The sequence below is a fragment of the Uranotaenia lowii genome, chromosome 3 (assembly GCF_029784155.1).
Source record: "Uranotaenia lowii strain MFRU-FL chromosome 3, ASM2978415v1, whole genome shotgun sequence".
NCBI lineage: Eukaryota > Metazoa > Arthropoda > Insecta > Diptera > Culicidae > Uranotaenia > Uranotaenia lowii.
In genome coordinates, this window is record NC_073693.1 from 146,191,208 (window position 1) to 146,213,874 (window position 22,667).

General features: G+C 34.2%; 1 protein-coding gene across 3 annotated transcripts in view; it reads left to right on the plus strand.

Moving 5' to 3' along the window:
* The window catches only part of LOC129751445 (uncharacterized), a 561,460-nt gene that overhangs the window by 532,455 nt on the left and 6,338 nt on the right, over positions 1-22,667 (plus strand). For all 3 annotated transcript variants that reach the window (XM_055746966.1, XM_055746964.1, XM_055746965.1), the window contains one exon: positions 10,963-11,185. In XM_055746966.1, the coding sequence (XP_055602941.1) occupies positions 10,963-11,185 (223 nt within the window). The remainder of the gene's footprint in view (positions 1-10,962; positions 11,186-22,667) is intronic.

Below are 22,667 nucleotides of genomic sequence, written 5' to 3' on the forward strand. Positions count from 1 at the left end.
GCACATGTAAATGTTACTTAAAAATTCTGCAAAAAATCATGGATGAGTTTTGAATCGAAGCTTTTTAGACCCCAGGGTTTGAGAAATTCAAAAATGACCCCAAATCGACTCAGTCTAGTGTTCATCGTGAAATAGATGGTCGTTACAAAGCTCGATTGGTCACAAATGGGTTTTCCCAATATTGGTGTTCTGGTAAATCTGTGCTTCTTTTGCCAAATTGAAGAATGTTAAGACCATCTTATCTTTAGCGAACGAATTCGATATGGTTGTTCGTCAAATGGCTATCAACCTGCTTTTCTCAACGGAATTTTAGGCGAGATGTTGATGCCAAATGATAACATCGGCCTATGACATTCGGTTGCTGGAAAACTTGAAAAGTTTGAAGCAAGTTGGTCTGAACTTCGTTCCGTTGACGAGTTATTGTTGTTTTTATCAATCTTCCAAGTGAGATATCACTTTAATCTCCTGTATTAGGAAAAAAAATCCGATTGCCGGAAAAAAATACCAGTAAAAATTTCTCAATTGCAAAAGCATGTCTGTTCTCTTTGTAAAATCCTTAATGTTCCAAAAACTTAAAAATACCTTGAAAGTTATTTGCAGGGATATTGTAAATGTAATCAATAAATGGACAAACCCATCAAAATCACGGGAAAACGACTTCTTTATTCGACCCAATTTTTGATTCGGTCCCGATAAATTGCCATAAAACTGAACCAATTGAAATTTTTATTTCTCTCGTGAGATCCGAGGAGTAGCTAGGTGTTTTCACCCAGTCTAACTTCAACACTTTAGCAGTTTTCAGAGTGCCATTTTATTTGGGATCAGAAATTTCATTCTCAGGACGTTTATGTACGGGCTACCTCCTTCTTGTGGGAAGAAGGAGTAACGAATTGCATTGCAAACTCACATGGTGGTTCCAGTGCTTTTCCCTCCTCGACAAACAACTGCACCTCGATCCAATTTGCGGAATGTGGCAAATCGTTTCTGATGGGATAACGAAAATAAAAATGGCATTCCCAGGTGAATTTCCATGAATCGTTAACAAGTTGGGAACGGATGATAGCAAAAAAGTAATGGCGGTTTCGTTACGTGATTTCTTTTATCTTTCTAGAGTGCAATATCCTGAAAGTTAAATTTGCAAATGGAAATGGCTATCGATTTTTGAAGGATGTTGAAAAGCTTTTCTTTATCAATGAATTTACAAAATATTTCTAAAAACAACGTTTGAATACTAAAAAATGGAACGACATATATTCCCTTTTTCAAATGATTCCATTTTGAGCGGGTTATTGCATTATATAAATATGATACAGTATACACTAGCTTCGAGATTTACATAAATGACCTGTAACAAAGCGTTAAATTACCATAGCTGTTCGCTAGTTATGGATGGGCTCGCACTCGATTGCGGTCAATCAGAGAGACTAGGACGGAGATCGTCTTTTATGACCAATCATCATCGAAACTCGTTGAAAAATGCTCTGAACTGAACAAATTCCTCACCGGTGGACTGGTAGATCCAAGTTGAACACCTTCAATCGTCTTTTAACTGCCACTATCGGCCAACAAACTCGGGTCGCGCAAATTCCCACACGCTCCAAAAATGACAGTAATGTGTCATATTGCGAATCGAGAAATCGTTTTATATTATCTCAGCTGAGCACGATTCAATATTCAGCTAATAAATCGATCACGTAGAGCGGCCGGGTTCGATTGACAGAGAGATCTAAGTTGGACGCTGTGACTTCTAAGCTTTCCCACGGCTGTGAACATTGCGATTTTGCAACTGCAATCAGTTTTATGTCGGCCGATGGGAACTAAGGATTGTAAAGTGTGATCGATAGAACAGCGATAAATTTTTTCTTAAATCTCCCTAAATTACACCTTACAGAACATATTCCACCTGGCCCCTAAAACACTTTAAAAGATCTCTCCAAGATGAATTCCGACCATCAGGTTCTCTCCTGCAGCATCATTCGTGAAATGCAGTTTTTGTCGCACCAGATGCTGCTGCTGCTGCACACATACGGTGCAAATTTTTGTGTGTTTTTTTCTCGGCAACATTTTAGTCCTTTTTCCCCTACGACAATGTTTTTCTTTTCCGTTTCTCCGGCTCCGGCAAAAAAATCTCACGTTACGGTTAGGTTTATGATTTATGAATGAACTTTTTCCACACTCACTCTCACAGCAGCACACACACACACTTGGTTTGGTGCACCACCACTGTATGAACCACTGGTTGGGTCGGTTGAGAGGGATTTTTGCGCAAGAAAAACGGAAGAGCAGAATGGCAAAACTGAAATGCCACCGGTTTGGAAGCTTTTATTTGTTGAAAGGTTATGTTTAGTTTTTTTTCACATTTTTTCCAACTTTTCCTGTGGACATATTTTAAGTTTTTGCTAGGAAATGTACTTTTCACATTGTTGGAAGGTCACTGCCACAAAATTATCAGTTAAACATACATGTTAGAATTATGTTTTAGTTCTTCGGATTGTATAAGTCATCGAAGCTTAAAATCCCTCGAGAAAAAAAATCTTTAGGTTTTTTGAAGAAACAAATTTGACGTGTTTTTAAATTTATGTATCAATCTACAATTTAATCGATACGCTGTGTTATTTAAAAAAATCATAACTAAAAAGTAAAAAAAATAGTTTAAGTAAATAATTATTTCCTGATTTAGTAAAATAACTGACCATACTGGCATGGCACTTAGAACAAAAATTGAACTCGAGTCCACTGATTACCTCTCTTACACCAAACCAATAGGCTGAAATGTCAGATGAAACGAGTCAAGCTGTACCCAAGTAACACCGACTGTTTTGTAAGACCCTTCAAGCCTTTTATGAACCTAAACTTGGTCTTGTAGCAGCTATAAAACTTTAAATGTTACTTGGGGTAGCTCTATAATTTAGTTGACTTCGTCGAGTTGAATTCAACGCTAGATTTTACGGATGAAAATGCTCATCGTGTCCGGATTTATGGTGCTTATACTACTCCAGTGGGGGTTCTCATTATGCCCCTACAGAGATTGATTTTCAGGTTTTGCCATAAAATTTTAAAATGCATTTTTGAACGTTTTTATCTACTTTTTCAAGTATAAGCCCGTTAGAAAATAAACTTTTTTAGTGTCTGAACATGAAGCAATGATGTATCTCACAAATAATAGCTTTTTTCTACAGTCAGGCAAATCCTTATTATAACTTTCATAAGATACGTCTTATAAAGCGCCTTTTAGGGTGTAAAATAATTGTTCATAAGAGTCTTATGAAATCCTTTCAATTTTCATACGAAGTTCTTATGAAAAATAGAAAAGACGGCATTGTGAAAAAATATTGAACACATTCATTCCATCAGTCATTTTTAACCGTCTAACGAAATTGTGGAGTTATCAGTTTTATTCTTCTAAATGGTGAGTTTGAATTGAAGTTTTTTTTAGTAAACGTTGAACATATTTGTAAACTCAAATTTGTCATTTGTTTACTTTTCAGCCCGTTGATCGGGAAAAAAACACAAGATAAAAGGACCGGATACGGCCGAACAACTTTTTTGGAAACGGGTATTGATGTGCTGCTGATGGCGACTAAAATGTATGTAATTAATAACAAAAAAGCCGAAAAATAAAATAAAAGTGTTTTAACATCAATTGTTTCGAATTGTTCTCATCAAACGTGACATATCCTGTTTCTATAAGACCCTCTTATGAAAAACAAAAACCTGTCATTGAAGAAGGTGTTCATCTGCAGAATCCATTCGCGTCATAAGACAATCTTATGAATTTCAATGATTATTCTTATGGCGCCACTTCATAAGAGAATCTTATGGCATATATAATAGTATTTTTCTGAGTGTACTGGTACAGGCATAAATTCCAATTCATTGACCAAAATAAATAGTTTACAGGTCACTTGTTCTGCCTCCTTTGATAAAATTTTCATGATCATTGATTATGTCGAGAATAAACAAGTACAGAATTCCTAAACTTGTGTCATATAAAATCTATTTTTTGCGTATTATGTGTGAAATGTCGAAAAAATAGCTACGTGCTCGCTGATTTACATCAAAAAACTTATCAACGTGATTAAGCAAAGAATAATTGCACATCATAAATAGTTGAAAATTTTTAAATATGTGCTCTTGTAACTTTGTTTAAGTTTATATTGGTTATTAATGAATTTTTTGGCTAATTTTGCATGTAGTGTTTATTTTTATAAGTCTTTTAACACAGAATAATACAGGTTTTTGGAAATATTGGCTCAAAATGAAAAGTGCCTTGCCCTTTAAATATAACTCTCTTGGATTGGTTAGTTCTATCATACATGTCGTCGAGAATAAAAAAAATACAGGAAACCTATTTTTACTTTCTTTAAAATTCGTCAGCTTTCTTATGGTTGGTTTAAGGTAAAAAATTTCCTAAACAATAGGTGTGATTGACCATTATTGAATTACATTTCCATTTGAGTAAAAAAAAATCTGTTCAGTTGATTTTGAATAACAGTTATTTTAATTTATTCGAAATTATTGAACATTTTGTATAAAAAAAATGAATGTTTGTCTGTCGGTCTGTCTATTCCCTATGGACTCAAAAACTACAGAACCGATTAACATGAAATTTGGCATCTGAGGGTTCTTGGGGCCGGAGATGGTTTCTTTAATAGTTTTAGAGCCCTTAGACTTGGTAGAGGGGGGGGCTCCCATAAAAAGATAACATAATATATGACACAATGTTAATAATTAACAAGTGATTTTATAAAATTTTCTATATGTTATCTTATTTTGATCGCCGCTGGGATATATTCTTATCTAAGTTTGTGGCATATCGGCGAATTGAAAATCTAATTAGAGAGCAATTAAGACAGATATGAAAATTGATAGGTGGAAAGGTCAAAGCTAGAGCGCTTTGGGTAGAAGAAACGAATAGATGGTGAAACTGTGAGCTAGGGCATTGTTTCTTATCGACAGCATGACTGCTTGTGTGATTCTTTACCCGGCACCTGCTGGCTGTTTGTAGTAAGTGACGAAGAAGCCACATTGCTACCCACAACCAGCTCAGATGGGTCGAACACATGAGGTTGCGTTCGACCGGGCAAAAAATCACACAAGCAGCGCTCACAAGTGCTGTTTTGAAGTTTTGATTGCTGAACCAATTCTATCGATGCGTGCTACTTGTTCAGGTACATCAGATGGTTGCTACTTATTGTTTTTCGCATGTTATCCATCCGGTGCCTTACTTTTTCGCCAAGTGCCTCGTGTTGAATCGTGTTGTTATTTGTTTTCCCATTTCCCCCTTCTTTTAGCCATTTGATTTTGTTATCTTATTTTGATCGCCGCTGGGATATATTCTTATCTAAGTTTGTGGCATATCGGCGAAACAAACTTAGATAAGAATATATCCCAGCGGCGATCAAAATAAGATAACAAAATCAAATGGCTAAAAGAAGGGGGAAATGGGAAAACAAATAACAACACGATTCAACACGAGGCACTTGGCGAAAAAGTAAGGCACCGGATGGATAACATGCGAAAAACAATAAGTAGCAACCATCTGATGTACCTGAACAAGTAGCACGCATCGATAGAATTGGTTCAGCAATCAAAACAGCACTTGTGAGCGCTGCTTGTGTGATTTTTTGCCAGGTCGAACGCAACCTCATGTGTTCGACCCATCTGAGCTGGTTGTGGGTAGCAATGTGGCTTCTTCGTCACTTACTACAAACAGCCAGCAGGTGCCGGGTAAAGAATCACACAAGCAGTCATGCTGTCGATAAGAAACAATGCCCTAGCTCACAGTTTCACCATCTATTCGTTTCTTCTACCCAAAGCGCTCTAGCTTTGACCTTTCCACCTATCAATTTTCATATCTGTCTTAATTGCTCTCTAATTAGATTTTCAATTCGCCGATATGCCACAAACTTAGATAAGAAAATTTTCTATACGAACATATTTTAACACATTTAAATGATTTATTATGTTGCTTGACAGGTGTTATTATATTTGAATGAGCAGTTCTATTTAAAAAAAAAAACAAACTATGTTGGAAAAGGAGGGGACTCCTACAAATACATAGTAAAATGTTAGAAAAATCGAAAAATTTTCATACGAATATGATCAAATTAAGCAAATGAAGTTTTTGCTGTCATTAAATTATTTCAAGTAACCTAATCGTTTTTGTAAAAGGGGCTTCTAAACAAATAAATAGAAACATGGTAAATTTGAACAATTTTTGAAATATTTTCAATTCAAATTGATAAACATAAGCGTTTTGTTTTTATGAGATGATTTATTGATTTGGTAAACAAGTTTTGCTGAAATAAAATATAAAAAAATAAAATAAATTTTTTGCATTAAAAGACTCTACCCATTTTAATTAATGAGAGCCTTTAATTTAATATACATGCAATCATTTTTATGAGGTTTGTTACATTTTTTTTTACTTTGTGGAAAATCTAGTGTATTGAAATTTCCTTCGCCTTTTAAACATGGTAATTTTTATTTGTTTTATTTTATGAGATAATTTATTGTATTATTGTAATAAAGATTCCTTCCATTTTTTGTAAAGGGTTGATCCCATATTCAACCAACATAAAGCTTTACACTTATCAAAACATTTCTGAGTGATATGCATTAAAATGATATAAATCGAGTTTTGCTAGATGATTTGTTGTTTTGAAAAACCTCTCCAATTATTGTTTAAGAGGGTTCGCATCCCATACAATTCAATGGCCGAATTTTTGCCTTTTATAAATTTTGCACTTGATATAGGAGAGTATTTTGGTACGAGAAATATTTATTGTAGATTTTAGATCCCTCTCTCTTTCTAGAGGGAGATTGGATAAGGGGTTCTCATAGTTTTTTTTACATTACTGCTTCTTACATAATTCGAAAGTTGATCAAGCAAATGGAACTAAATTGGGCATGGCAGGCTATTTGAGGATGAAAAATACTTGTATGATGAATGGAATTACATATTTGAAAGAAATTAGGCAAATGAGGGTTATTGGAAATGATAAATGTTTCTATAAATGTTTGATACTACTTATTCCTTAAAGTGGGAAGATGAGAAAGGAGGAGTAATGCTCCAATCCTTTTTGATAATTAAACCTTATCAAGCAAAACAAAGTTAATTTTTTTTTTTTTGGGAAGGTATTAGGGTGAGAAAATTATTCCTATGATTATTTGAGACCCCTCTATCTAACAAAGGAAAAAAGAGGGGAAAAAATCTCATACAATTTCTCTCATACTCCAACAAGGCATCTATCCTTCTTTCAAGCGGGAGACGAGAAAAAAGGGGTGGCTTTTTTATATATTTTTGTCATAACTTGAAATCTTATAAAGCAATCAAAGTCAATTAATGCATGTGATGCTTTTCAGTTACAAAACATGTTTCTATGTTAGTTCGAAACCTATTCTATATTTTACGGGGAAGAGGAAGGGAATTCCATACAAGTAAAATATGCAATTGTGCATAACTGCTGCTTTTGAAGCAAATAAAGGCAGAGTACTAATTTGAAAACTGAAAAAATGATTTCAAAAACAAATTCAACAAAAGGTTTTGAAAAGTTAGAATTAATCTTCTTAGTATTGTAGTTCGAAGTGGAAGTTGCAGCTTTCATTTCAAGAAACAATTTTGAAATTTGAGTTTGACGTACCGATTAAAATTAAAATACTTTTAAAATGTGTTGCAAACACCGGATCAGCTAGTTTAAAATTTAAAAAAAAACAACCGGGACACAAAAACATTTTTCATTGATGTTCTAAAATGAAATGATATCATCATTTGACTTTTCAACTCGTTGTTCAGAGATTTCATTTTTGCAATAAACTTTTTTTTTCAAATCGGTACGAAATTAAACGTGCTACTTTTCGCCCTACTTTTCATGAACAAATTTTCTAGTTATGATTTTTGATTGTTGATGTCTTTCTCTTCTTTATTATATTCAGATAAGCCTCTAGACGAAATGCGAAAGCTAACGGTAATCTCTCGGAACAGATTTGAAATTCCATTATTTCAATTTAGGTTTTAAGAAGATTATTCATAAAAGCAATCGGCCAGTGGAGAAAAAAGTTATTGATGAAAAACCAGTGTTTTTGCTTCCCAAGCAAAATATCTAAAATCCCATTCACCCATGAGGGTCAAGGCAACCACTTCCCATGGTCAGTTCTTGCTGAAATTTGGCACGTGACCTTCTGCAACGCAAAATCAAATTAAGCTAGGGACCAGTGAGATTTATTACGTTTAATTTACATATACCAAGATTAGTACACTGCAGTTTGTTTGATTACACAAGGCTACAAAAATTGTATTTTTCCGAGGTGCAAAGTACTTAGGAACTGATTTAAATTAATTTAGGAACTGATTTAGACTTATTCTAAATATGCATTTCGTTTTTCTAGCAGTTCTTGTTTTTTTTAAATAACTTTTGAAAATGGACAACAGTTTATTTCATCCATTTGTGCACTTTTGAAGCAAAACTGAAGAACATTTTAAAAATTTGCAAATTGAAGATTTCAATTCATTTTGACTATTGAGTTAAAGTTAAACAAGTTTTCTTGTTGTTTATTTTTTCCAATTTTGCAAAACACTGCAATTTTGACAAAATTTTTATTAAAGTTTTACCCAAATTGGGTCTTACATTTTTCTTCATCAAGAAGTCCAATTGTTTTACAGTCCTCAACAAAGTTCTTAGATAAATTAAAAATTTTCATATGAAATACTCGAAGACTCGAAGAAGTTTCTTCAGCGGTGTCAGAAAAAGTTGTAATTTTTAAATTTCTTAAACTTGCAGAATTTAGTTTTTTAACCGATTCGAGACCGATTGCACACCGTGTGTGCAATGGAATTTTTGTGCCTTTGTTTGGACAATCTTTCATAGTGAGTTTACTATTGCTCGGAAAAATAATATTCAAATACTAATGGAATCCTCAAATGTAAGGCAAAATGTATTGGAAAATGGTGTTGATGAAAATCAAACGACAAAAAACTTATCTAAGAGTAAAGTACTATGAGTTCGAATGTCGTGAAAAGGCCTCCGTCTCGAATGGGTTAAAGCTATGTATTTCTATGCATCCTTTATTGAATGGATGACAAAAAAAGATTCATAATCAGTCTTTGTTTTTCATGCAGGTTCATCCGTTATCAATGATCGATTTTACTCAAAACCGATCAATTTCAAAACTTCCACTCGCCATATCAATAAAACAAGAGCTGATAGACAAAATCTGTCAAATGTTTCGAATTCAGAACACCAAAATTTTCCAAAAACAGTTTTTAAAACATAGACACCAAAAATGCTGTCCCAAAGTTCTAATCAAAAAAGCAAAAATTACTGTTATAGTAAAATAACCATAACTTCTGCAATTTTCAAACGACTTTGATAAATAACTACATCAAATCTTTTTTTTGTAACTGGCATTTAAGGCCCATAGTTATCGAGTCTTACATTGACAACAAAAAATAATTTTTCAGTCCGAGATATTGGATCCTGAATATAAGTACTCATTTTAGTTGGTTGTGCCAACGTAAGATCTACTACACAAATAACACACGACGTTTAAAAGGACACGGCACTTAACGTTCTTAGTAACGGAAAAAAAACTAAAATTACCATTTTATCGACCGGTTTCAGGCTCGATGTTGCCCATCTACAGGATGATGTCCGACTGATTACGTAGAAAAAAAATACTTACACAGCATCATACTACCACGCAGTATTTCTCGAGTTTTGAATATTAGTACATAGGTAGTTTTTTAATTTTTCCAAAATTTCACATTTGGAGCATGATTCAAAAAACAAATCAGATGAATTTTTTTTTGAATATCACTTTCGGATTCAACGTCCGATTTCACATTAAAAGTGGTCATCATTTTACTTAGTTCAAAAATGCTGTAAACTAGTGTAGTGAATGAATCCGTAGATTCCATTTTATTGTGCAAATCTACTGCTTTTAATCAGAAAAGAACGATCACTCAATCGATATGTTTTGAATATTTTGGGGTTTATTTTGCTTCAAAAAGTATCTAGAAAGCCCACAGTATCAAAAGTAACTAAAAATGGGAAAAAAGTCAATGGTTTTCTTTTGTTTTTGTTTTTTTTTTTGTGTAAACTTTTAAATTTTATGACTATTTTCTCACCAAAGATTTGCGTTGATTTCGACTTTTCCGCCATTTTTAACATTTTTGTATATTGATGTTTTATTTGTTGTTTTTTGAAAGTTTATCAATTGATTAAATTCTTGTTTTTCTTTTTTTTAATACCACGCAATATTTTCAGTCTTTTTTATACCCGAGAAAATAATCCGTAAAAGTGCAAGCAACTATCCGAAGCAATTAAAGTCCACTTAAACGAGGAACCCTCAACTCGATTCCGAGCGTTTGAAAGTCTTCGAGCAGCTATCACATTCAACCATGTCTCATCTTTGTTCGTTGTTTCACACTTCTAACTCCCAAGTATGAGAACCGCCCCTCGCAAGAAGACGTAAATTAACATCTTAATTAAAAAACTTTCCCTCTCTTAGTGTTGTAGGGGTAGCTCCTCCTCCCACGTAAACAGTAACACCGTACGCTGCCCCATTCGCCATTAAGAAAACGACGTTCTGTCTGAGTATAAGCAAGGACACCGTTCAGAAGTTTGGGAAGACAGAAAAAATATCTCAAGAGCCATAAGCCTGTCGTTCTAACCTACCATTTCCCATGAAGAAAAAGAAAGCAAACTATATTTCCACCATTTTTCCGTTTTTTCCAGCTTATAATTTCTCGGGAATTGTTTCGCCCACTCTGGAGCAATTATGCTCATTATTCAATTTTATGCGCCATTCATTAAACCGGATTAGATCGAATACTTAGCCTTGGGGAGCGTTCTTGTTAGCCCCATCTTCTGCTTTCAGCACTGTCGGCTCGGCAAACAGTGGCAGATAATTTTTAATTGCCATCTTTTGTTTCTCCTCTCTTCTTCTCTTCTCAAATAGGAGTCGGAGTTATCCTGGTGACGGTTAGTGGAGCAGCCTGGCGAATGACGGCTCCTGGAGCGCCTCCCTGCCTAGGCCTGGGCTCGACCGTGGATTTGGCCCGCTGCTCCCGGAGACCCTGCGGACGAGGTGGAAGCACCCCCCACGGACTGTTGTATCCCGAGTTCCAGCATCGGCCGCCACCCCCGTCATATCAGGCCAGCATGCAGGAGTATCGATTGAGGTGAGTTGGTGCAAAAATAATCGTCGTCACTCACGTCCCCCGAGGGAGGGGGCTTTAGCGAAAAAAGACTTGGGGTGGGCGTTGGAGTCACGTGGAGATCGTTATCACGACCACGGTTTAATTGGCTAGGCTTTTGCTTTATTTTTTTCGTGTGCCTTTTGGGAACACCGAAATGATAATGATTATTTATGTATGGCAGTCGCCGAAACTACTAATATGCACATTATCAGCATTAAAGCGGTGAGTTTATAATAGATTTTATGGAAAAATTAATACCGTAAGGTAGGATAACTTTGATCACTTTTTTCATTCATTTTCAAATCTACTTTGAGAAATTTCTTTTATGTGATACCTGAAAGTATTAAAACAATTACTGTGGTAAGGGGGCATCCATTTATTTACGTAACGCTCCCAGGGTGGAAGGAAGTGAATTCGAACGTTACGATATGTGACATAGGGAAGGTGGGGAGGTAAGCTCAGCGTTACATAACCATTTTTCCTTTCAAAAACTTTTACATTGGACTAGGTCTGTATTTTGTGGTTTTGGTTATAACAAATTTTACCAGCACTGATTTACAGTAAGCAATAGAGTGCCCCAAATAACCCGTCATTTGAAAAAGTTATGCGCTGCATGCTTCAAATTGATCCTAGGCCTAGCACAAGGCCCCACGCCAAATTTGGGCCAGACCACGGGAAGGGGTCGTTCAACGAGCCTGAAGTTTGTATGGGATGTTCAGACGGGAGAAACATGAAAATCAAGTTTTTCATCAATTTTTAATCGTGTTTATTTTAATACAATTTTTCATAAAGCTTAAACTATGACAAATGTTTCATTCGACGACTGCATTTCAATAAAAGTTAAGATAAAAAAGTTATTAATGCATAACATTTTTATGGATGGTATTCATCTCTGTTAATAAGGCGTCAAAATGTTCGACCGCCCCGACCAGAACAATCAATTTGAAATGCATGCCATTTCGTCAAATAATGCTCAATTTCAACTATTTTTGTTGCGACAGATTGCAAAATCATATGATTTTTTCAAATATTTGGTTGCGAATCATATTCACACGATGGTTTGGAGAGTAGTCCAAGTGAAACTGCGGGGGAGATTTGGATTTCCTTTTCCTGTTTTCTTCATATCTTTCAGAGAAAATTAAACTCGAATAAAATTCAATCTTCCGGATTTTGATACTTTTCTGATTTAAAGTAAGAAATTTTAGAAAGAATGAATAGCTGGGAGCCAAAACACACAGTGGTTTAAAACTCGAAAAACGTGGTCATGCGCTTTTAAGAGGCTTAGATGTTAAAAGATCTCAATCAATAGTATGTTCTGCAATGTCTCATTATTTAAAAATGCACATGTTTGTTTTTTCCCTGTTCAAATCACCTTGGAGTAAGATATTTTTTTTTATTTTTTTAGTTTACCATCTTCTCACAACGACATCTTGGTTAAAAGTTGTAGATCAATCAATTTAAAAAAAAACTTTGCAGAAGACACCAAAGCTCTATTTTTGAAACGAAAACGAAAGACATTTTTTTCATAAATAAAACTATATATAAACGAAATGCTTTTTAATTTTTTTTCTGGACCGAGTTTCGAGACCCACTTTGTATGAGAGAGGTGTGACAATTGTAAAACTCTACAACTTTTATGATGACACTAGCTGACTCGGTGTGCTTTGCTACCCGTTCTATGGAAATATTAAAGTTTGTGTAAATTATTTAAATTAAATTATATTTGAATATTAAAATTAAAATTTTTGGATTTGTGTCATATTTTTATTAACTTTGTATAGGAGCCCCCCCCCCCCTCCTTTAATTTGTGTGGGTTTGAAAGTATTTTAGAAGCCATTCTCGGTCTTCGAAATGGTTACAACCAAATTTAACGTTAATCGATTCATTAGTTTCCAGAAATAGTTTGAATTGTGTCATATTTTTAGAGATTTTGTATGGAAGCCCCCCCTTCTTTAAGTCGGAGCGGTTTGGAAGAACTTAAGAAACCATCTCCGACCAAAAAAAACTCTTACATACCATATTTAAAATCGATTTGTTCAGTAGTTGTCCAGTCTATAGGAAACAGACAGACAGACAAATAGACAAACATCAATTTTATAAGATATAGATGAGTGCTCTCATTATTTAAATGGAAAGAGCCTTTCTATACAACATATCATATATCATCTCATCATGTTAAAACCCTAATATTCATCAAGTTTTGACAAAATTTGATCAAAAAATGTTCGAATTTAATCATATTTTTAAAAATTTTGTATAGGAGCCCCCTTTAAAAAAATGGTGAACGTATAGAAATCTTTCAATAATTTCATGACATCAAGAATTTTATAATGTGCCAAATTTGATCAAAATCGTTCGAAAATTGTTCAAGTTCTGATATATTTGACACTTTCCTACAAAATTATTTGTAAATACAATTATTGGTCCAAATACATCAAAACCTGTCCCCCACCATAATAAATCATTTAATTAGGTCGTAATATGTTTTTGTGAGAAATGCGTTTATCCTTTGGTTTGCGTTAATCCTTGGGAAGTCAGCTGCTCAAATAGTCACTAGACAAAAAACGAACCTGACAATTAGCGAGTAGAAAACCTCAATGTTCTTTTTAACGAATAGTCACCGTTGATTACTATTATATACAAGTTTAATGGCATTGCGGTGAACTTTTTATGACGAAAATTCTTGATAGAAGAATTAAAGATTGAAATTAAATGACGGTTGGATAAAGCAGATGCTCAGCAAGAGAAAAATTATAGAAGTTGAAAATGAGCCAAAAGCATATTTTATGGAAACCTCAATATGTAAAACTTAAAAAATACAATGTTACATCATTACAATAAATTTACAGTTCTCCACAGAAGATAGCTATAAAAAATAGCCGAAACATCTGGAAATTATAAAAAATCATTCGTTTTGATTTTAAAAAATATGACTGACTGAGCCGCTAATAATTAAAAATTTAAAGTATTTTTTTTTTCATTTTAGAGTTTTTGATTGCTAGTTTGAAAGCTGTTTAACCGTTAGATGAAAATCAATGTTTGGTTTGACAAAAACATATCTCACGTGAGCTTTCATTACATCGTATGAAATATCTTAATAATTCACTGCCAAAATTATCGAGACAACTTAAAAATTTGTATTTTACGTATAGAATATGTTGTCTAAGCAACAAATATTCCTGTTAGAAAGAAGTGGCGACAAGTTTATGTCAGTGTTTTTTTTTTTCGTTTGAAACTGATTATTTACATTTTGTTTCATGCGACGTAAGGAAAGGTCACGAGAGGTTTCATGAAATTAATAAAAGCTGTAGCATGCAAAGGGTGCCATTTTTAAATATTTTTCAATAGATTCAATTTTTTGTTTTTGAAATGGTTATAACTGTTTTCATGAAAAACCTTCTAAGCTTCTTCTCATGAAAAAAATGTATAACAGCCAATAATTAAAGACAAACTCGATTTTAAGCTTACTGGAATTTCCTGGACGCTTTTATATGCAATAATATCTTCTACTAAAAAAATCACCATACAAAATTGATCTTTAATTTAACACTGATGCTTGGGGACCCAAAAGGCATCGAACAAACATATGGGAGCAAAAAGACAATTTTGGCAGCGGTCTAATATCCATATTCCTGTTGCTCAGGTGACACATTCCACCGTGACGTGAAATCGCTTTTCCGGACTTTTCTGCACTGTTATCATTCTAGAAGTCAACCAATTTAATTGAAAATGAAAAAAATGTAGCAAACGGTCGTAAATTGAGTTTCCTTCAAAATGAATATAATTTGGTCATTGTAAAATTTAAGTTGTTTTTGTTGTGATTGATTACTTCTGTGACGTGAATTCAGGCTTGAATTAACCATTTTGGACTTTATTACATACAACTTTGATTTCCTGTTCTCTCTGTGGAAATAGAATATCGGTGTTTTCAAATGAGTTGTAGAAAAAATAATTAACCACAATTTGATGTGCGTAGCTTCTCGATTGAACAACAACGAACGAAGTTAAGCTTATTTGAAGTTGTGACGTGAATTCATTCAGTTCAAACAGAACAGGGTAGTTGACTGAATTCACGTCACAAATATAAAGTTACATGTACATACCTGTGGTTATACTGAACCATTCTTTGGAGCCTTCCTATTTTATGTACACTTTCAAAAACGAGATTCTGTTGTTTCGACTTTTACAATCATAAATTTTCAGTATCTGTACCTAACTTTTTCCTTATTTTAATTGGCACTTGAATAGCAAAACATTTAGGGATCATATATTAAAATTACTACTGTCTTCATTTATAAATTCACCAAAAAAAATTTTTTTTTCAATCTTTTTGTATTTTTATTTGAAAATAATGAACTTATTAAAAACATCTACTAAATTATGCTCGATTTGTAAAAATCCGACCATCTATCTGGAGGGTAAAACAGCTTTCAGAGCATATTTTTCATATAAAATTCAACAAAAAATCAAATTTTGTGATGTTTCCTTTTTTTGTAACGTGAATTCATTCATTTGCGACTGTTTTTGTTCGCTTTTCAAACCAACTACGCTGGATATAAACAAATTCTTTTTTCTACAAAATGAAGCCGTGTTTTTTTTTGCTTCAAAACATACTAAGAATATTTCCAAAAAAATTCATACATATATTAAAATTAATGATTTTGTAAAAGTTGTCAAAATAACCACTTTTTCCAACCAAAAATCATATAAAATATGTTTAAAAAAACTTTTTTTCTCTTTTTTGCGTTGGTTTTGTATGATTTGAATTGTCAAAATTATAGACTTTTTGAGATTTTTGATACGCGAACGGATAAAACTCACTTTGGAGCTGAACAAGCGCGTGGAATGTGTCAGGTGTCTTTTTCCGTATCAGCTTTTGCCAGAAGAACTCGTCTCCATGACCCGAGATAATCGGCTCGAAGGTTGAAAAATATTGTTGAAATAGGTTTTGGAAACGCGAATGAACTTTACTTGATCAGAGTAGCTCAAATTCCCTTTCCAAACCACCCAAACCTCTTTCTGTCGACTGTGTCCATTTGACTGAAGAAAAATGTATTATAATGATGGTCGTCGACCACTTAAACATTAAAATAATCCTTCATTTGGATCACCGCTCAAAAAGCTGTTAACCAATTTGAAACAACTAATCATACATATTTACAAACACAAGCCGGATGTCCCCTAGAATGACACTCCTAACACCACAGAATACCTAAAGGACACAATTATTCAGCATTAATTGTGTACATGATACCACCAGCACTCTCGAACTGCTGCGCTCATAGCTTAGTCATCGCGTCGCCACCGCATTCGCTTTGCATCCTCCTACATTATTCAATTACTTATTAAAACAATTTTCCAAACGAGATTTAGACAAATTGTAGCACAACTCCCGTAACACAACAGAAACTGCAGACACATCATAGAGACTGTGATTTCCCAGCGCAAACTAACCCTACAACTAGGTAGTCCAAAGTTAATCTGAAAGCGGGAGGAACACACTGTTTAACATCGGCCCTCTGGTGGTCATTATTCACCTCCCGTCACCCATTTCCCGCCAATTTAGGCGCTAGTTGGTTTCCCAGTTCGGAAGTTCAACAACGCACGCCAAATCCTGCCCACCCACTCAGCGTCAAGTTTTGAGGCATTCCTTCTCCTTTCACCCACTGTTCTCCAAACGTTGTATATCCCTACAGAAAGAGGTGTGATTTGTAGCGAATCGCCATCAACAGAACAGCACCGGTAATTATTCAGATTAGCATTTACGGGATCCAACATTTATCTCAATTACATTTGGGCGGGAGCTGCTCTGAGGTGGATTTGTTTGTTGTAAAGGTTCGCCTTTGCACCTGCTGTCCGTCCTTCCAAAACAATCACTGCGCTGATAAGAGCGGGAATGGAATTTGGTTGTTCCGTGTTTTTGAAATTGAAAACTCCGATCATTCGAGGATGCCGATATGCTTTTGTAACTTTTCATTCCGCTTCTGGGGAAGAGTGCTTGAGATAGAACATTGAGATGAAAAATATATAATTAGGCTTTGTAGAACAATGTGAAACAAACTGTCCAACCAACTTAGTTTGAAATTACGCAAATAGAAGTAGGGAAAAATATAAAAAAAATTGATTGAAGAATATCTTTCAAAAAAAATTTCCGATTCGATACCAATACCGTACGTACGCATCTTACGTTTGATCTTTTTAAGATGATTTTGTAGTGCCGGTCTCATAAGTACAAGTTCAATGTTTTCTATAGACATTTTCCTGTTTGAGTACGTAATTTACTCTATAGGTTATGGTAGGTTTATTTTTCATATTGTTTATTATAAGAAGCATACATACCCTAAACTGGGGGAACATTGATCACTTTTTTTTATTCATTTTCGAATATTTTGGAAAGGGTTACTTTTTTGTAACACTTAAAAGATTTAAATTAGGGTAAAACTGTACAAGCATAATTGCTATTTACAGCGATACCAATCATTTAAGAACCGAATTGAAAGTTGACGACGATTCAAGGATGAAATTTACGTATTATCGAAAAGAAAAAATATGATAAAAACACGATTTTAAATATATTTTTGAAAAAAACTAAAACAGCCAGAAAACAAACCGCGGGGTAGAACGCCAAAACTAGTGGACAGAACGCACCAAACAGGAAGGATGGTAAGAAATAGAACAATGATTATACGAAATGTAGTTATTGAAACACAAAATGTTTAATTACATGTTCATCGTATTTTTGTAAACTACCATTCTTTGGCTAAAAATCATTTAGTATAGCTAAACTCATCAAAAATTTCGCTTTTCAAAATACACTTTTTTTGTATCCTTATAGATAAAACGCCTTCAAGTAGGCAACGAAATTCAATTTTTGTTGACTGATATAGTAATATCGCGGCAAACATGGCGGCGGATAATTTGTTCGAGTCGAATATTGGTGCACCGTTTTAACTCGAATAAGGACAAAATATGTTATAACAATGCATTGTTATTGTAATTTGGGAGTCAGCAAATAAAAAGAATGGCATTTTGTTTTGCTATCCGGATTTTCTCAAAAGTTAACAGCATTCAAAATTTGAGCGTAAAACACGTGGTCTTGTGGGCATTCTTCCCCAATTTTCATATGATTGATTTTTGATAAAATTTGAAGGAAGTTAATAAAATACAACAAAATATTTATAGTCTTCCGAAAGTGCACATGAGTGGTAAAACGATAAGCTGTAATTTGATCAGATTGCGCAGGCTGTTTTATCATAAAACCTTATATGTTATTTATGAAAAATTACAAGTTTTACGCTGATTCCATTAATTCCTCTGTTTCTAAGAACTAAAGAAGATTTTGTGAACTTTTCATCTATTGAATGATGAAAAAGCTTGTTTGCTACAATAAAAATAAAGAAAAGTATCATTCGAAGCCGTAGGTTAGTGTATATTTGAGAAAGAATGACATGGGTTATCTTACCCCGCTGGTGCGTCTTGTACAGTTTTCCCCTACTAACTGAGGCAAGGAGTATCATCATATCATCAGCATGATCATTGATACCCAAATATTTAAACGACATTAGTGGCTATAGCTAAATGTTTGTACAATACCAGATTTCGTGTTTCAGGGTAACTTTGATCACTATGGTTTTAACGTATCTCAACACCTTCAAATTTGTTTTGATGCCAATTAGCTCAGAAGGCTCAAAATATCCAAAACAGTAATTTTTGTTTGAACGCAATTGAATTTTTAAACGTTTTCTTTCAAAAACAAATACATATACTCAAAAGATGGACAATGTTGCTGCTTACATTTAGGGGATAAAATTATAAACATTTCTTAATATTTATTGGCCTCAAGAACAAATGAAATTTTACCTTCATGCAATTCTCTAGGTCCTCCTACTGTTCTCATGTTCTTTTTTCTTCAAACTTAACCATTTAATAGGATTTTTATCAATTTTTTCAATTATCACGGAATAACTATAAAAATAACACTAAAAATATACCAGTACAATGGAAAAAAGTTAAACTTTCACATAAATCAACCCATTTGCTTCAAAATGCTATCATTTTATCAGGAGAGGTATTTGTTTGTCAGTGTTTGGAAAGCTTTCAAGTTTCAAGCTTTAAAATGGCATTTTAAGTAATATTAATTTTTCAACTAAAAACCAAACTAAGCATATTTGAATCTTAATTTATAGGCTTTCAAACGTAGAAAACAGTTTTCAGATATTTTAACTTCAGATTTATTTAATTATGATAATCTGACAAAATTTCATGTTGATCAAAGTTACCCCGATGATCAAAGTTCCCCCAGTTCACGGTACTTTTAAGCGTTTTCACATTCTAAATGATAGCTCAATAACGGTTTACACAGGAGAACAACATGTTCGGTGTCTTAAATTTTAAATCTGGGGGGAAATTATGAATACAATTCGATTCGAGATACTCGTTTTACTCGACTAGTTTTACTCGAATCGAATTAGAGTCGGTATTACGTATCTCGTTCGAGTTCTAAATTTTAACGTACTCGTTTTTGAGTAAACCGGGTAGTAGATCATCTCGAAACGTTCCATTCGAATCGAACTCGTTCAAGATCGGTAATTCCAAAGTCGGTCGAATCGAACTAAACTCGATTGTTTCGAGTTCCATAATCCCCCTCTGATTAAGAAAGAATTTGGCGTCCTGAATTTGAATCCTTCTTTCTTCTTTCTTTTATCATTCTTTGTTATTTTTCTTTTAATTTTGTCAAATATGTTAGGTGCTATGTATGTAGATGTACATAAGACCACTGCATAAACTGACTTTGTGCTCCAATAGGTCTTTTCGATGCTTTTTCTGGCGTGCCACAAGGATCGAATCTTGGTCCATTATTGTTCATTTGTCAACGATGGCGTTTAAATCGTCGAAAGCGGATGTAAGCTTGTGTATGCTGATGATCTAGAGTTGTATCTGATTTCTCGTACTCTGGAAGATTGTAAACGTTTGCAATCTTTACTGGATATTTTTGTGGATTGGTGTACCGGAAACAGAATGACACTGAGTATTCCCAAATGTACTGTTGTGTCGTTCCATCGAATATTGAGACCTGAAATATTCCAGTATTCAATCAACGGAATACTTTTACAACGCAGTGATTGCGTGAAAGACTTAGGAGTTTTGTTAGATTCTAAATTAAAATTTAATTTACATCGTGATACGGTTATAGCAAAGACTAACCGACAATAAGGATTTATTTTCAAGATGTCGAAAGATTTTAACGATCCTCACTGTTTGAAAGCACTGCACTGTATTGATCGCTCGTACGGCCTGTTCTGGAAAGTTATGTTTTGGTTTGGTTGCCTTATCAAGTTTCTTGGAATCAGAGAATGGAACATATTCCGAAATAAATTGTCCATCGAGCACTAAGCCGTTTACAATGGAGAGAACCTCAAGAAATGACATCGTATCCTGATCGCTGCCAACTATTGCAACTTGAAACACTATCTCGTCGGCGGAGTTTACAACAGGCAACGTTTGTAGTGAAAATTTTGAACGGTGAAATTGATTGCCCCGAGCTGCTATCCTCGCTGGATATACGCACAAATCAAAGGACACTACTAAATAATTCTCTCATACAACCTTAATTTCGATGCACTATGTTTGCCTGCTACCAACCAATAGATTCGATGATAAGAATGTTTACTGCTTCCGAAAGTTTGTTCTTATTTGGCATGTTCCCCTGGAAAATTTACCGGGAAACTGAGAAGATCATCATTGTTGTAATGGTTTTAATTTCTCTTGTTTCTATTTGATTATTCATCAAGACACCACAGTCAGAAGAAATTTAAATAAATATACAAATATACATATATGTACATTGACCGATACAAATAAAAATCCACCAATCTTTTTAATCTTAAAATCTTGATAATTTCAGTTGCTCATAATCTTTTAAAATTTCGATTGGTCCGTTGGAAAGCTGGTATACAGTCGACATCTCAAAAATAACATTTAACATAACAAATTTAATGTTTTTGAACTGAATTAGGCTTGGTACATTTTCGTACCTGATATTGACCATGAGAAGCTGCATCGTTCCCAAGAAACACGAAAGTTCTATCAGAAACTCAACGCATCCCGCAAAGGCTTGGTGACGCAAGCCGAAATGTGCCGGGATAAGGACGGGGGCATCCTGACGGACAATCGTGAGGTGATCAAAAGGTGGAAGCAGTACTTCGATGAACACCTGAACGGCGCACATGCAGGAGATCAAGACAGTGAGGGAAGGTACATCGCCGGCGCACACAGGGGTAAATGAGCAAAAAGCTGATCATAATTATTTACGGCCAAACGGTACACGTTAGACATTTGATGTCTAAGAGACATTTTCTGTAAATTTAATGATCTTTTATATTTCATTAAGTAAAATGTAATTAACTCACTAAGGAGGAAGATAAAAAAATTATTTATTGAAATACTTAGTTTTGAAGCTTGACATATTCAGTAAAGTTGTAGATCATGTAATTTTAAAAAACTTTGTCGAAGACATCATCAAAATTGCATTTGAAACAAAAAAGTTACCCGGGCCCAAAACAGTAAAACAACTTTTTTAAATCTAAACATGATTTGTGTTTTCAATTTCGTTCAAAAATGTATACAAACTCTCAAAGGAATTTGTTTTGGAGTTGGGGATGGCCACACGATTGGTTTCGGTCATGAAATTAAAAATATATACTGCTGTTTTCTATGCTGTTTGGCTTGAGTCAGTATTTTTCTGAAGTATGGGTTTGTCCCCCTGTCCGTTTACAGCATGGATTCTTCCAGGTTTTCGCTCAAAATGTCGATTTCCTCATCAGCAATCACGTACTGTTGATCCGCATTAAAAATTAAGTTTAGTTTTTGAACCTCATAAATCATCTAAGGGATCCAAAGGAAACCGGAAAAATCAAATATATAATTTTGATTACTAATTACTAAGAAATGCATGAAACGTCGCGATCTGGTGTGACCTCGAAAAAAAAAAATGTTATGCCAAAAATCGACTTTCTTGAATTTCAGGGTTTCCGGAAAACCGGTCGTTATTCGAGTCCCAGAAAGTCGATTTGACATCAAAATAAGTTCGATTTCCGAATTGTCTTTGGTCTCCCTATAGTGATATTTTGAGGGTAAAAACCTCTTATTTTCAGCGGGTTGAGAGACTTCTTAATCAAGTCCAATTTAGCTGTCATTTTGCAAAGGTTCCTTTTTCGGGCCAATCTACAAAATTCCTTTGTCGGTTAACCCTCTTGGCTGCCACCCTAATATACAGGGCCGTAGGAAGAACCGTCTCATGGCGGGGACAGGTTTGGTTATCCTTTTTTACTATGATACTCAAACAATTATCAATAATGTAAATTAAAAAGTTTTTTTTTTCTTAATATATTCCATTATTCATTTTTAGTTCTTTTACATTGGCAGTTTTCGTATTGAATAGAAACTTTTGAAAATACATCCTCAA